Here is a 13,415-nt window from a genome sequence, read left to right on the forward strand (position 1 = left end):
CAGCCCCTTTCTTCCTCGGATCCACTGCTCTCCTCTCTGGCATCATTTGCCAACAAATGAGAGGATTGGACTGGCCTGAAATTCTAAGATTCTGTGATTTTTTTTTTTTGTTTTAATTTGCCATTGCCTATTTTATTTGCCTTTTTCCTCAAAATACCTTTTAGGGTTACTATTTTAAATGTCTTTTTTTTTTCTGCCCCCCAAGTATATTTTTAAAGATAAAAATATGGAATTTACATTACTATGATACAATTTTGGATTAATTGGGCTCTTAGGAGTTTTGGCTTTTTTTTTTTTTTTTTTTTTTGGTAATGTTGTTGCCTACAAGTGTAAATCCTGAAAATCATTCCAGAAATTTATTTGGGTTAAGTTTCACATGTCTTAGGTTATATCCTAGTTTATTTTAAGATGAAGAGATGAGATTATTCTTATTCACAAATGTTGTTCACAATACGAATTTACCTTAAATTTTTTAAAATAAAAATAATTGACTTTAAGAATTTCCTTTTAATTTAGTGACGAAAGAAGAAACTACAAAAGGTACTTTGATAGTGCAGATATAGTGGCATGTACTTGCGGGAAGGAGGCTGAGGCAGGAAGATCACTTGAGTCTAGAGTTTGAGTTTAGCTTGGGCAATAACAAGACCCCATCACTAAAAACTTTTTAAGTAATATTTATTCCTTAAATTAGGGTTTAACACATTCTGAGAACTGTAATACTTTTCAAATAAATCTCTTTGAAAAAGAGAATTTTAGCCTTTTCTTAAATAATTAAGTACTTAATTTTTTTTAAATTAATTAATTTTTGAGATAGTCTCACTCTGTGCCCTGGATAGAGTGTCGTGGAATCCTACCTCATAGCAACCTCAAACTCTTGGGCTCATGTGATCTTCTTGCCTCAGCCTCTCAAGTAGCTGGGACTATAGGCACCCACCACAACACCCGGCTAGTTTTTCTATTTTTCATAGAGACGGGGGTCTCAATTTGCTCAGCTGGTCTGGAACTCCAGAGCTCAGGCAATCTATCTGCCTTAGCCTCCCAAAGCGCTGGGATTACAGGTATACCCAGCCAAGTTCAGTACTTTAATCTTAGCACTCAAAGAGAAAAAAACATTTTAGATTCTAGTAAGAATTGTCTTTCAATTGCATAGTACGCAAAAGCTTGGATGTTTTGCTCCTGAAAAGCATTTAATTTGTGTAAAAAGTTAGATGTATCTTTTAATATGTTCTTGGTTGAAAGTGGTTAAGTAGATTAGGATCTGACTCTAGCTTTAAACTAAATGAGGAAACAACTCTTTAGAAAATCCACTGTGATATTGTTTACAGACATGCGCTCTTAGCTCCTGAGAGGAAAATCTGGGTGCTTTAATCTTAGGAACTCAGCTTGGGACTTCTGTATAAATAGGAGGTTCAAGAAAGTTGTTCATCATTTTATATTTTGTTCTTGTTTTATGTGGATTTTGTCTCTGAAATCTGAAATTTTGTCTGTGTCTGTCTTTCTGGAAAGAACTCTTAGTTGCTGAATCAGTGTATTTCTGTTAATCAGTTTGTCTGAATAAACCATCTTTCTTAAGCACTTGTCCAAAATAGGTTAAATAAGTCCTTAGTACTTTTTTAAGGACAGGTTAAAAGTTAGAGGTAAGAAGAAGTTTTTGCTTTTTATCTTTTCCAAATACTGTGGAAACTGTATTTTCAGTGTATAACTGAAAATGAGATGTTTCCTTAAGTTAATAGTAAAAAGATTTCACCCTCTATCTGATCCATTCATGATCCCTTTCATAAATGCTGCTGCCCACCATTAAGTCTCTTATCACAGGGCATTTCAAAATGATGCCATAAAATGCATGTTGAGAATCTCTGGATTTCAAATGTACAGAAATCACATCCTAAATGTCAATTCCTGAGTTAAGGAACTGACAATTATGGCATTTTCAGTCTCTATTAAGATTTAGCAGGCAAGAGATTATTACAGTCAGTCCTTTTGTGACTGTAGACTTAAATACTTCTTGAAAAGTATGTGTTTGTTATATTGGGGCTATATATTTCTGCCATTTTACTGATTTGCTTACCTGAATTAAGCCATCCTTTAATTGTTTTGGGGCTGTATCTGTAGTTTGAAATTTAGGACTATCCCTTGTGTACTGTGCACCAAAGATGACATTTCAATGCCTTGTTCAGTTATGATGCAGCTTCTATTTGTCTATAATGAAGCTATGTGGCTGGGGCCATTTATTTCAGTATTAGTTATTTTACAGTATTCATTTGAATGATGATGATTAATATATAGAGGCTAATTTTCCAAATTCATTTATGTCTCCTCTGGGTGTTTCTTTGGGATGTGTTTGCATTCATGTTTTTGCTTCTGATTTTAAAATAATTTTCCTTTGTTGTAGGATGAGCAGTTCTTAGGTTTTGGCTCAGATGAAGAAGTCAGAGTGCGAAGTCCCACACGGTCTCCTTCAGGTATGGCCGATTAAGTACATTGTTAGGAGTTGTGGCTTCCCCTTGCCTTTTTGCATGTAAACATGCTCTACACTACTGGGGTTAGGAAATGGCTTATGAACTAGACTTCTTTATGGGACTCTTCCCCGTCAGGCCCCATTTATTTATTCTTTAGTATGCTTTTTTCTGGGAACTACCTGGAGCATGGGAAGTAGGTTTCCACAGAATGACTGGGAAACCTGGTAGGCAAAATGAAGGCAATCTACTCAGAACATCTTCAGATGTGTGTGTTTTATATTATACGGTAGTATATATGCCTTTGGGAATAATTTAGCCATTATTTTTTACAGATGACATTTGGTCTACTATTGTCAAAGAACTAAAAACAAATATTGGCTTTGTGATACTATTACATCTGATCCTTGAAAGGCTGTATTAAAATAAAAAAAAAGAAAAATGATACGGGGTGTTTCTATTTATTAGCAATATTTGTCATTATTCTCACCAACAAAATATCTAGAATATCTAGAAATTCTAAACTTACCAGCAGTTTCCTAAGAGAAGATCTTCAGTGAAAATAACATTTAATGGCTTGCAAGATTCAGTCAGTACTGCCATTCTGACTTTGTGTGTGTGTGGCTTTTTTTATTTTATGTAGATAGACGATCTTAGTGACATGTAGTTAAATAATGATATTATTGGCTGGTTTCGCTCTTTTACATTGACTTAGTTTGTAATGTTCAGTAGCATTTGAATCTCACTTACGAGTCATCATATGCTGTACAGTAATCTAATTCTAACACCCAAGTTGACGCTTTCTCTGTTCCTAAATGGTGGTATTGCATTCTAGTTGGAAGGAGTTAGCCAGTTGTGTCCCCATATAGGTGCTATTTGGATAGTAGCAATATTCTCTAAAGGAAAGGGATTTTAGAGATCATCTGATCTAACCCTTTGTTTATAGATGACAAAATGAAGTCCAGAAAATACTTGATGAGTAATTATTTGTCACCAACTTGAGAGTTCTTTGATGTGTTGTGGTTCTGCGAAGTTAGCAGCAGTGCTGGGACTCTTCTCTGTTCTTCTCTGTTCTTTTGCTTGCCTGTCATAAACTTTTCAAAGTTGTATACAAGATGTTTTCAATTGATAAAATCCTCTGAGTTGCCAGGTTGAAATCTACCAAAATGATAAACAATCTTCTAATGTATTATATTCCTGGAGAGAGGTTTTATTTTGCTAATTCCACAACTCTTTGATGACAGTTTCCTCTTAAGTTTTTTCTTGACTGTCAGTCTACCTTGCTTGTTGTCTTGGGTGTTTTGTTTTTCAGACAGAGTCTCACTCTGTCTCCCTTGATAGAGTGTCATGGTGTCACAGCAACTTCAGACTTTTCGGCTCAGACGATCCTGCCTCAGCCTCCCAAGTAGCTGAGACTACAGGAGCCTGCCACAATATCCCGCTAGTTTTTCTATTTTTAATAGAGATGTGGGTCTCAATCTTGTTTGGGCTGGTCTCAAACTTCTGAGCTCAAGGAATCTACTTGCCTGAGCCTCCTAGAATGCTAGGGTTACAGGTGTGAGCCACCGTGCCTGGCCTTAATTTTTTTGTTTTGTTTTGTTTTTTGAAAAAATCATCTTGATATGCTTCATTATTTAAGAAATGAAACATTGTTTCTCTGTTATCTCTTAGTCTGTTAATTTTGTTGTAATTAGAGTATATTGAGGATGGATTTGTGAATTTTTAATCTTTTAAGGGAAGTCTTATAAGCTAATTGATGAGGAATGTATTTGTATTTAGAAGGCACACAAATAGGACCCTGTTAATTTCTGTTTGGTTAGAAAGTTATTTCATTGTAAAAATGTCCATCATAGTGGCATAAATTTCTTTTGGTGCCTGTCAAAGGAGGTTTTATTTGCAGAAGAATGTTGTCATATAAAACATCGAAAAGTCAAGAGGGAAGAGAAAATTTGATAAAATAAGCAATTCTTACTACATTTAAGAATATGGCTTTATTGGTAGAATATAGGTGTGGTTAAAACAAATAAAAATATAGGTTTATAAAAGTATTTTAGAAACAGTCTTACTGAATCTCTTGATAAGTAGTAAATTGAGCTGATTTATAAATTGGCAAGTTCCTTTTATTTAGAATAGAAATCTGATTTAATAAATTGTTGCTTTAGTGTTGACATCAATTAAGGTTAAATCTTTTTGTAACTTGGAACTAATTAGTTAAGAACCCCTAGGTAGGGTAGTAGATTAATGGACACATCACTTCACAGATTAGTTCACATGCTACTGAGTTCAGTGATTTTATTCTGATGTCTCATTAATGAATATTTTTCTATTCAGTAAAACTTTCTTAGTTTGCTTTGGCAAAACAGAGTGAAATATAGGACTCTGAACTGTCCAGGAGCCTTTTCCTATGGAAGTTGGTATGTTGTTGATTGAAGAGCACCTTGCTCAAGTTTGTTCAAAGCCAAAACTCCAGGAAGCATGTTCTTACCTGTTAATCTTGGTGGCTGGAATATAGAAAAAGTTGTTCAGTTTTTTTTGTTGTTGTTGTTGTTGTTCGTTAATTTTTGTTAACAATTCCTTTGAATTCGGGGGCGGGGGGAAGTTGCATGAAAATCAGTTTTGTAGATTAATTGGTTGAAAATCTTTTATTATGTCTTGATTTTTGTATCAAAAGAATAATGTTCTTTCAGGTGGAATGTTATTTGCTTGACTTCTTTGAGCAAATTTTTGGTGAAAAGAAACTAAGCACAATTAAGATGTTTTATTGACTCATTAGACTCAAGTTGAGTTCAGTACAAAATGGCCTGTGCTAAATTATATTCAGCTTAGTTAAGACCTGAACTACACAGCTAAATATATGCTCTTCATTGTTTAATTTCTGTACACAGTTAAAACTAGTCCTCGAAAACCTCGTGGGAGACCTAGAAGTGGCTCTGACCGAAATTCAGCTATCCTCTCAGATCCATCTGTGTTTTCCCCTCTAAATAAATCAGAGACCAAATCTGGAGATAAGATCAAGAAGAAAGATTCTAAAAGTATAGAAAAGAAGAGAGGAAGACCTCCCACCTTCCCTGGAGTAAAAATTAAAATAACACATGGAAAGGACATTTCTGAGTTACCAAAGGGAAACAAAGAAGATCGCCTGAAAAAAATTAAACGCATACCTTCTGCTACATTTCAGCAAGCTACAAAGATTAAAAAATTAAGAGCCGTTAAACTCTCTCCTCTCAAGTCTAAGTTTAAGACAGGGAAGCTTCAAATAGGAAGGAAGGGGGTACAGATTGTACGACGGCGAGGAAGGCCTCCATCAACAGAAAGGATAAAGACCCCTTCAGGTCTTCTCATTAATTCTGAACCGGAAAAGCCCCAGAAGGTCCGGAAAGACAAAGAAGGAACACCTCCACTCACAAAAGAAGATAAGACAGTTGTCAGACAAAGCCCTCGAAGGATTAAGCCAGTTAGGATTATTCCTTCTTCTAAAAGGACAGATGCAACAATTGCTAAGCAACTCTTGCAGAGGGCAAAAAAGGGGGCTCAAAAGAAAATTGAAAAAGAAGCAGCTCAGCTGCAAGGAAGAAAGGTGAAGACACAGGTCAAAAACATTCGCCAGTTCATCATGCCAGTTGTCAGTGCTATCTCCTCAAGGATCATTAAAACCCCTCGGCGGTTTATAGAGGATGAGGATTATGACCCTCCAATTAAAATTGCCCGATTAGAGTCTACACCAAATAGTAGATTCAGTGCCACATCCTGTGGATCTTCTGAAAAATCAAGTGCAGCTTCTCAGCACTCCTCTCAGATGTCTTCAGACTCCTCCCGATCTAGTAGCCCCAGTGTTGATACCTCCACAGATTCTCAGGCCTCTGAGGAGATTCAGGTACTTCCTGAAGAGCGGAGCGACACCCCTGAAGTTCATACTCCACTGCCTATTTCCCAGTCCCCAGAAAATGAGAGTAACGATAGGAGAAGCAGAAGGTATTCAGTGTCAGAGAGAAGTTTTGGATCTAGAACAACTAAAAAATTATCAACTCATCAAAGTACCCCCCAGCAGCAGACTTCCTCCTCTCCACCTCCACCTCTGCTTACACCGCCCCCACCGTTACAGCCAGCCTCCAGCATCTCTGACCACACACCTTGGCTTATGCCTCCAACAATTCCCTTAGCATCACCATTTTTGCCTGCTTCTGCTGCTCCCATGCAAGGGAAGCGAAAATCTATTCTGCGAGAGCCAACGTTTAGGTGGACTTCTTTAAAGCATTCTAGGTCAGAGCCACAATACTTTTCCTCAGCAAAGTATGCCAAAGAAGGTCTTATTCGCAAACCAATATTTGATAATTTCCGACCCCCTCCACTAACTCCTGAGGATGTTGGCTTTGCGTCTGGTTTTTCTACGTCCGGTACTGCTGCTTCAGCCCGATTGTTTTCGCCACTCCATTCTGGAACGAGGTTTGATATGCACAAAAGGAGCCCTCTTCTGAGAGCTCCAAGATTTACTCCAAGCGAGGCTCACTCTAGAATATTTGAGTCTGTAACCTTGCCTAGTAATAGAACTTCTGCTGGAACATCTTCTTCGGGAGTATCTAATAGAAAAAGGAAAAGAAAAGTGTTTAGTCCTATTCGACCTGAACCAAGATCTCCTTCTCACTCCATGAGGACAAGAAGTGGAAGGCTTAGTACTTCTGAGCTATCACCTCTCACCCCCACGTCTTCGGTCTCTTCCTCGTTAAGCATTTCTGTTAGTCCTCTTGCCACTAGTGCCTTAAATCCAACTTTTACTTTTCCTTCTCATTCCCTGACTCAGTCTGGGGAATCTGCAGAGAAAAATCAGAGGCCGAGGAAGACTAGTGCTCCAGCAGAGCCCTTTTCATCGAGTAGCCCTTCTCCTCTGTTCCCTTGGTTTACTCCAGGCTCTCAGACTGACAGGGGGAGAAATAAAGACAAAGGCCCTGAGGAGCCGTCCAAAGACCGAGATGCTGACAAGAATGTGGAGAAGGACAAGAGCAGAGAGAGAGACCGAGAAAGAGAAAAAGAGAATAAGCGGGAGTCAAGGAAAGAGAAAAGGAAAAAGGGATCAGAAATTCAGAGTAGTTCTACTTTGTATCCTGTGGGTAGGGTTTCCAAAGAGAAGGTTGTTGGTGAAGATGTTGCCACTTCATCTTCCGCCAAAAAATCGACAGGGCGGAAGAAGTCTTCATCACTTGATTCTGGGACTGATATTGCTTCTGTGACTCTTGGGGACACAACAGCTGTCAAAACCAAAATACTTATAAAGAAAGGGAGAGGAAATCTGGAAAAAACCAACGTGGACCTCGGCCCACCCGCCCCGTCCCTGGAGAAGGAGAAAACCCTCTGCCTTTCCGCTCCCTCATCGAGCACTGTTAAACATTCCACTTCCTCCATAGGCTCCATGTTGGCTCAGGCAGACAAGCTCCCAATGACTGACAAGAGGGTTGCCAGCCTCCTAAAAAAGGCCAAAGCCCAGCTCTGCAAGATCGAGAAGAGCAAGAGTCTGAAGCAGACCGACCCGCCCAGAACACAGGTACGCGTCCCACCTTGTCTGTCACAGCCAGCAGTTACGGGGCGCCTTCTGTGGGCAAATGTTAGGCTGCGTCTCAGTCATACCCAGTTATGGGAGCCAGGAAAGGTGAGGCAGTGGTATTTACAGTGGTCCTTCAAGGGCCAGCAGGATTTAGGTAGGTAGAATGTGGCAAGGCGTATCATGCCGAGTGGAGGGGACAGAGTGGGTAGAGATGGAAAAGCTTGAAACACGTTTGAAGAACAGGGAATGGCTGGACTGGCACGTAAGGGAAAGTGGTGAACTAAGGCTGAGCAATAGATTGGAAGCAAACTAGAGAGAATGCTGAGTTGTTTATGCCGCCTGAGTTTGGTGTAGTGGAATCTGTGACTTTGAAAGGTGCATTTTAATAGTTAAATTGTTTTAATGTCACTGGTAGAATGCAAACTGGAAAGGAGAATTCTCTTCCTGTGAGTAGTGAGAGACATTAATTAGGTTTTTGCAGAATACAAATGAGAAGCACTGAGCCTTCAGTTGTACAACAGAAAAGCTATAGGTAGTTACCAGGATGATGGCAAATTTTTATAAGCAACATCAGTGGTTTTTTTTGCGGGGTAGCGGGGGATGTATATGATTTTTTACAAAGTGAGCTAGTCTATGGCCTTTTCTGAGAAAATTTGCTGATCTTTAAGTTCTTTTAAAAAATTGTCATAGATGCATATTTGCACCAAGATCATCAAGTTAGATTAAGATGGCCACTGATACAGATTTTTAATGTCTAAATAGCCTACAGCTTTATTTACACTAAATAATTCTGCCAGTTAAGAATTCTAGCAGGTATGTGATGGTATTTATTTTTGATATCAAATTGGATATTTTTTGGTTGGCCTCTTAGTACTTGGAACAGTGGCTCTTTAAAATGCAATATATTTCTGTTTGGAGCCATGGCCTTTTACACTTCCATTTATTGGTTATTTCCCCCCTACTTCTTTTTTTTTTTTTTTTTTTTGTAGAGACAGAGTCTCACTGTACCGCCCTTGGGTAGAGTGCCGTGGTGTCACACGGCTCACAGCAACCTCTAACTCTTGGGCTTACGGGATTCTCTTGCCTCAGCCTCCCGAGTAGCTGGGACTACAGGCACCGGCCACAACGCCCGGCTATTTTTTTGTTGCAGTTGGCCGGGGCTGGGTTTGAACCCGCCACCCTCGGCATATGGGGCCGGCGCCCTACTCACTGAGCCACAGGCGCCGCCCCTCCCCCCTACTTCTTGATCAAGGAAATATAAAAAATACTCTGTGGTTAGATAAGCCAGATTTATTCCAGACTGAATTTTTTTTATAATATAAACTGGTAGCTTGAATTTTGAGGGGAATTTTTTTTTTTTTTTTTGTAGAGACAGTGTGGAATGGCCCTCGGTGGAATGCTGTGGCCTCACACAGCTCACAGCAATCTCCAACTCCTGGGCTTAAGCGATTCTCTTGCCTCAGCCTCCCGAGTAGCTGGGACTACAGGCACCCGCCACAACGCCCGGCTATTTTTTGGTTGCAGTTTGGCCGGGGCCGGGTTTGAACCTGCCACCCTCGGTATATGGGGCTGGCACCTTACCAACTGAGCCACAGGTGCCGCCCTTAGAGGGGAATTTTAAAGAAGTTGAATAATTGGGAGTAGAAACTTAGTTGTTTTCTATTCTTTTTGTTTGTTTGTTTGTTTTCTATTCATCGATTAAAGGCCTTTTTATTTTGCTGGTAATTTTAGGATGCAAAAGTAGTTGATTTCTGTGTATTGATACGATTCATCAGCTGGGACTAACTAGAGTGGTATATTTTGGTTCTAGATCATAATTCAATTGAAAAGTATACTTTGGGGTGGCGCCTGTGGCTCAGTGAGCAGGGCGCCGGCCCCATATACCGAGGGTGGCGGGTTCAAACCCAGCCCCGGCCAAACTGCAACAAAAAAAATAGCCGGGCATTGTGGCGGGCGCCTGTAGTCCCAGCTACTCAGGAGGCTGAGGCAGGAGAATCGCCTAAGCCCAGGAGTTGGAGGTTGCTGTGAGCTGTGTGACGCCATGGCACTCTACGGAGGGCAATAAAGTGAAACTCTGTCTCTACAAAAAAAAAAAAAAAAAAGAAAAGTATGCTTTGGCTTCATTTAATTGTATTTTCAGTATGTATGGTTATTATTGTTTGTTTTTGGCTTGCCTCATATTCAGGGTCAAGAAAGTGATTCATCAGAGACCTCTGTGAGAGGACCTCGGATTAAACATGTCTGCAGAAGAGCGGCTGTTGCCCTTGGCCGAAAACGAGCTGTGTTTCCTGATGACATGCCCACCCTGAGTGCCTTACCATGGGAAGAACGAGAAAAGATTTTGTCTTCCATGGGGAATGATGGTACGTCAGGGAGTCTGAGCAGACTTTGTTTGCTGGTCATTCTGGGATGCCCAGTAGGCTTTTCTAAGTTAGTTTAAGTCCTTTGAAAACCAGATAGTGAGGGGGGATTAGATGTGCAAAGACTTTATTAGAGAAAATGCCTGAGAAGGAATACGGGGAGAGGGAGGGCTGGGAGAGCTGTCAGACTCATACTGGTCTGACCCCCATGAAGAAAAGGGGGAAGGAGGGTTGGGTAGAACTTCTAGACTGCTATTCAATCAGTGTAAGAAAGCTTTGGTAAGGCTGTTGGGGAGCTTTTAGCAAAAGTTGGCTGTCAGAGGAGTCCTGTGTCCCTTAGAAACAGATTTACTTTAGTATCCCTGCTGCGTCAAGTCACTGCCTACAAGCAACCCTTGGTTTGTGTGGCCTGTTTGCACCACTGGATTTCAGAGCCTTGGATCACTTATTCTTTCAGTAGTTACAATTCTGTGAGGTACGTTCTCATGGCCACCATGTAGCTCTTTAAATGCAGGGTAGTCTCTCATAAAGATTTAGAGACTCTTTAGAGGCATTTGAATGATTCTTATTCTTTTATTTTTTTTTTTTTGAGGCAGGGTCTCTGTTGCCTGGGATAGAGTACAGTGGCATCATCATAGCTCACTACAGTCTCACATTCCTGGGCTCAAGCAATCCTTCTGCCTCAGCCTCTGGGACTACAGGCGCCTGCCACTGCACCTGGCCTAACTTTTCTATTTTTAGTAGAGATGGGATCTCACTCTTGCCCAGGTTGATCTCAAACCCCTGAGCTCAAGCGATCCTCCTGCCTCAGCCTCCAGAGTGTTAGTATTATAGGCATGAGCCACTGTATCTGGGCTGTTCGTACTCTTGATTTTAGATTAGACTATTTTATTTTTAGTATTTGGATTTTTGCTTTCATCAGCTGCAAGTTACAGGTATTATTCTTTTTTTTTTTGTAGAGACAGAGTCTCACTTTATGGCCCTCGGTAGAGTGCCGTGGCCTCACACAGCTCACAGCAACCTCAACTCCTGGGCTTAAGCGATTCTCTTGCCTCAGCCTCCTGAGTAGCTGGGACTACAGGTGCCCGCCACAACGTCCGGCTATTTTTTGGTTGCAGTTTGGCCGGGGCTGGGTTTGAACCTGCCACCCTCGGTATACGGGGCCGGCGCCTTACCAACTGAGCCACAGGCGCCGCCCTATTTTTTTTTTTTTTTGTAGAGACAGAGTGTCACTGTACCGCCCTCGGGTAGAGTGCCGTGGCGTCACACGGCTCACAGCAACCTCTAACTCTTGGGCTTACGCGATTCTCTTGCCTCAGCCTCCTGAGCAGCTGGGACTACAGGTGCCTGCCACAATGCCTGGCTATTTTTTTTGTTGTTGTTGCAGTTTGGCCGGGGCTGGGTTTGAACCCGCCACCCTCGGCATATGGGGCCAGCACTCTACTCACTGAGCCACAGGCGCCACCCCAAGTTACAGGCATTTTTAAACAGTTAAATTAGGCTCGGCTTCTGTGGCTAAAGTGGCTAGGATGCCAGCCACATACACCTGAGCTGGTGGGTTCGAATCCAGCCCAGGCCCGCCAAACAACAATGATGGCTGCAACAAAAAATGGCCAGGCGTTGTGGCGGGTGCCTGTAGTCCCAGCTACTTAGGAGGCGGAGGCAGGAGAATTGCTTAAGCCCCAGAGTTGGAGATTGCTGTGAGCTGTGATGCCACAGTACTCTATCCCAGGTGACAGCTTGAGGCTCTGTCTCAAAAAAAAAAAAAATAAGTAAACAGTTAAATTAATTTTTTGATAGACTCAAGTTCTGTACATCAATATTTTTATTATAATGTATTTCATTTTGGAATACCAATTAAAAGAAGATTTGAGTGTATCTAATGATATAAAGGGATTTTGAGGATCTCCCCCTCTACTCCTGAGAAGGGATTTGACACTTCCTCAGAGGTAATGACATGTTTCTTTAACAGACAAGTCATCAATTGCTGGCTCAGAAGATGCTGAACCTCTTGCTCCACCCATCAAACCAATTAAACCTGTTACCAGAAACAAGGCACCTCAGGAACCTCCAGTAAAGAAGGGACGGCGATCACGGCGGTGTGGGCAGTGTCCTGGCTGCCAGGTGCCTGAGGACTGTGGTGTTTGTACTAACTGCTTAGACAAGCCCAAGTTTGGTGGCCGCAATATAAAGAAGCAGTGCTGCAAGTGAGTGGCTGTTTACTCTGAGCTATTGACTTCTCAACCATGAAGATTTTTATTTATTTCTAGTTTGTTGAAGAGATGCATCAGGAAATTGAGTCTGGTTGTATCAGGTTGCAAGATTAGTTGTAGAGGTGGATTTTGTGTTAAGTTTAGGCTGTGCTTAAATAAGAAATAACTCTGGAGCAGTGTTATCTAATAGAACATTCCACAATAATGGAAATGTTTGGTTCACTATAGCAGCCATTAGTCACATGTAGTTCTTGGGCAGTTGATGTGGTTGTGTGAGTGAGGAACTACATTTTTTATTTCATTTAAATTTTAATTAAATTTAAATAGCCACATGTGACTAGTGGTTACTGTATCAGACAATGCGGTTCTGGAGGGTTTCTACTTAAAACTTAGCAACTTTATGCATAATACTTATTGGGTCAACGGAAGTCACTTTTATCTTTATGATATTCAGCAAACATCAGGGATATCTTACAAAAATCTCTGAGCTCTCTGATTCTCTCTTAGATTATATTTATGCCTATGTAATTTTTTTTTTTTTTTGAGACAGAGCCTTATTCTGTCATCCCTGGTAGAGTGCTGTGGCAGCATAGCTCACAACATCCTCGGACTCTTGGGGTCTAGAGATCCCTTGCCTTAGCCTCCCGAGTAGCTGGGACTACAGGCGCCTGCCACAACGCCTGGCTATATTTTTCTATTTTTAGTAGCGATGGGGTCTTGTTCTTGCTCAGGCTGATCTCATACTCCTGAGCTCAGGTAATCCACCTGCCTCAGCTTCCCAGAGTGCCAAGATTACAGATGTGACCCACCATGTCCAGCTAAGTTTGAGTTTTATTCAATTTAAATTGAG

General features: G+C 40.9%; 1 protein-coding gene across 5 annotated transcripts in view; it reads left to right on the forward strand.

Moving 5' to 3' along the window:
- KMT2A (lysine methyltransferase 2A) overlaps positions 1–13,415 on the forward strand; it is a 104,658-nt gene that overhangs the window by 32,895 nt on the left and 58,348 nt on the right. For all 5 annotated transcript variants that reach the window (XM_053593735.1, XM_053593737.1, XM_053593736.1 and 2 more), the window contains 4 exons: positions 2,393–2,462; positions 5,342–7,992; positions 10,178–10,355; positions 12,325–12,559. In XM_053593735.1, the coding sequence (XP_053449710.1) occupies positions 2,393–2,462; positions 5,342–7,992; positions 10,178–10,355; positions 12,325–12,559 (3,134 nt within the window). The remainder of the gene's footprint in view (positions 1–2,392; positions 2,463–5,341; positions 7,993–10,177; positions 10,356–12,324; positions 12,560–13,415) is intronic.

The sequence above is a fragment of the Nycticebus coucang genome, chromosome 6 (assembly GCF_027406575.1).
Source record: "Nycticebus coucang isolate mNycCou1 chromosome 6, mNycCou1.pri, whole genome shotgun sequence".
NCBI lineage: Eukaryota > Metazoa > Chordata > Mammalia > Primates > Lorisidae > Nycticebus > Nycticebus coucang.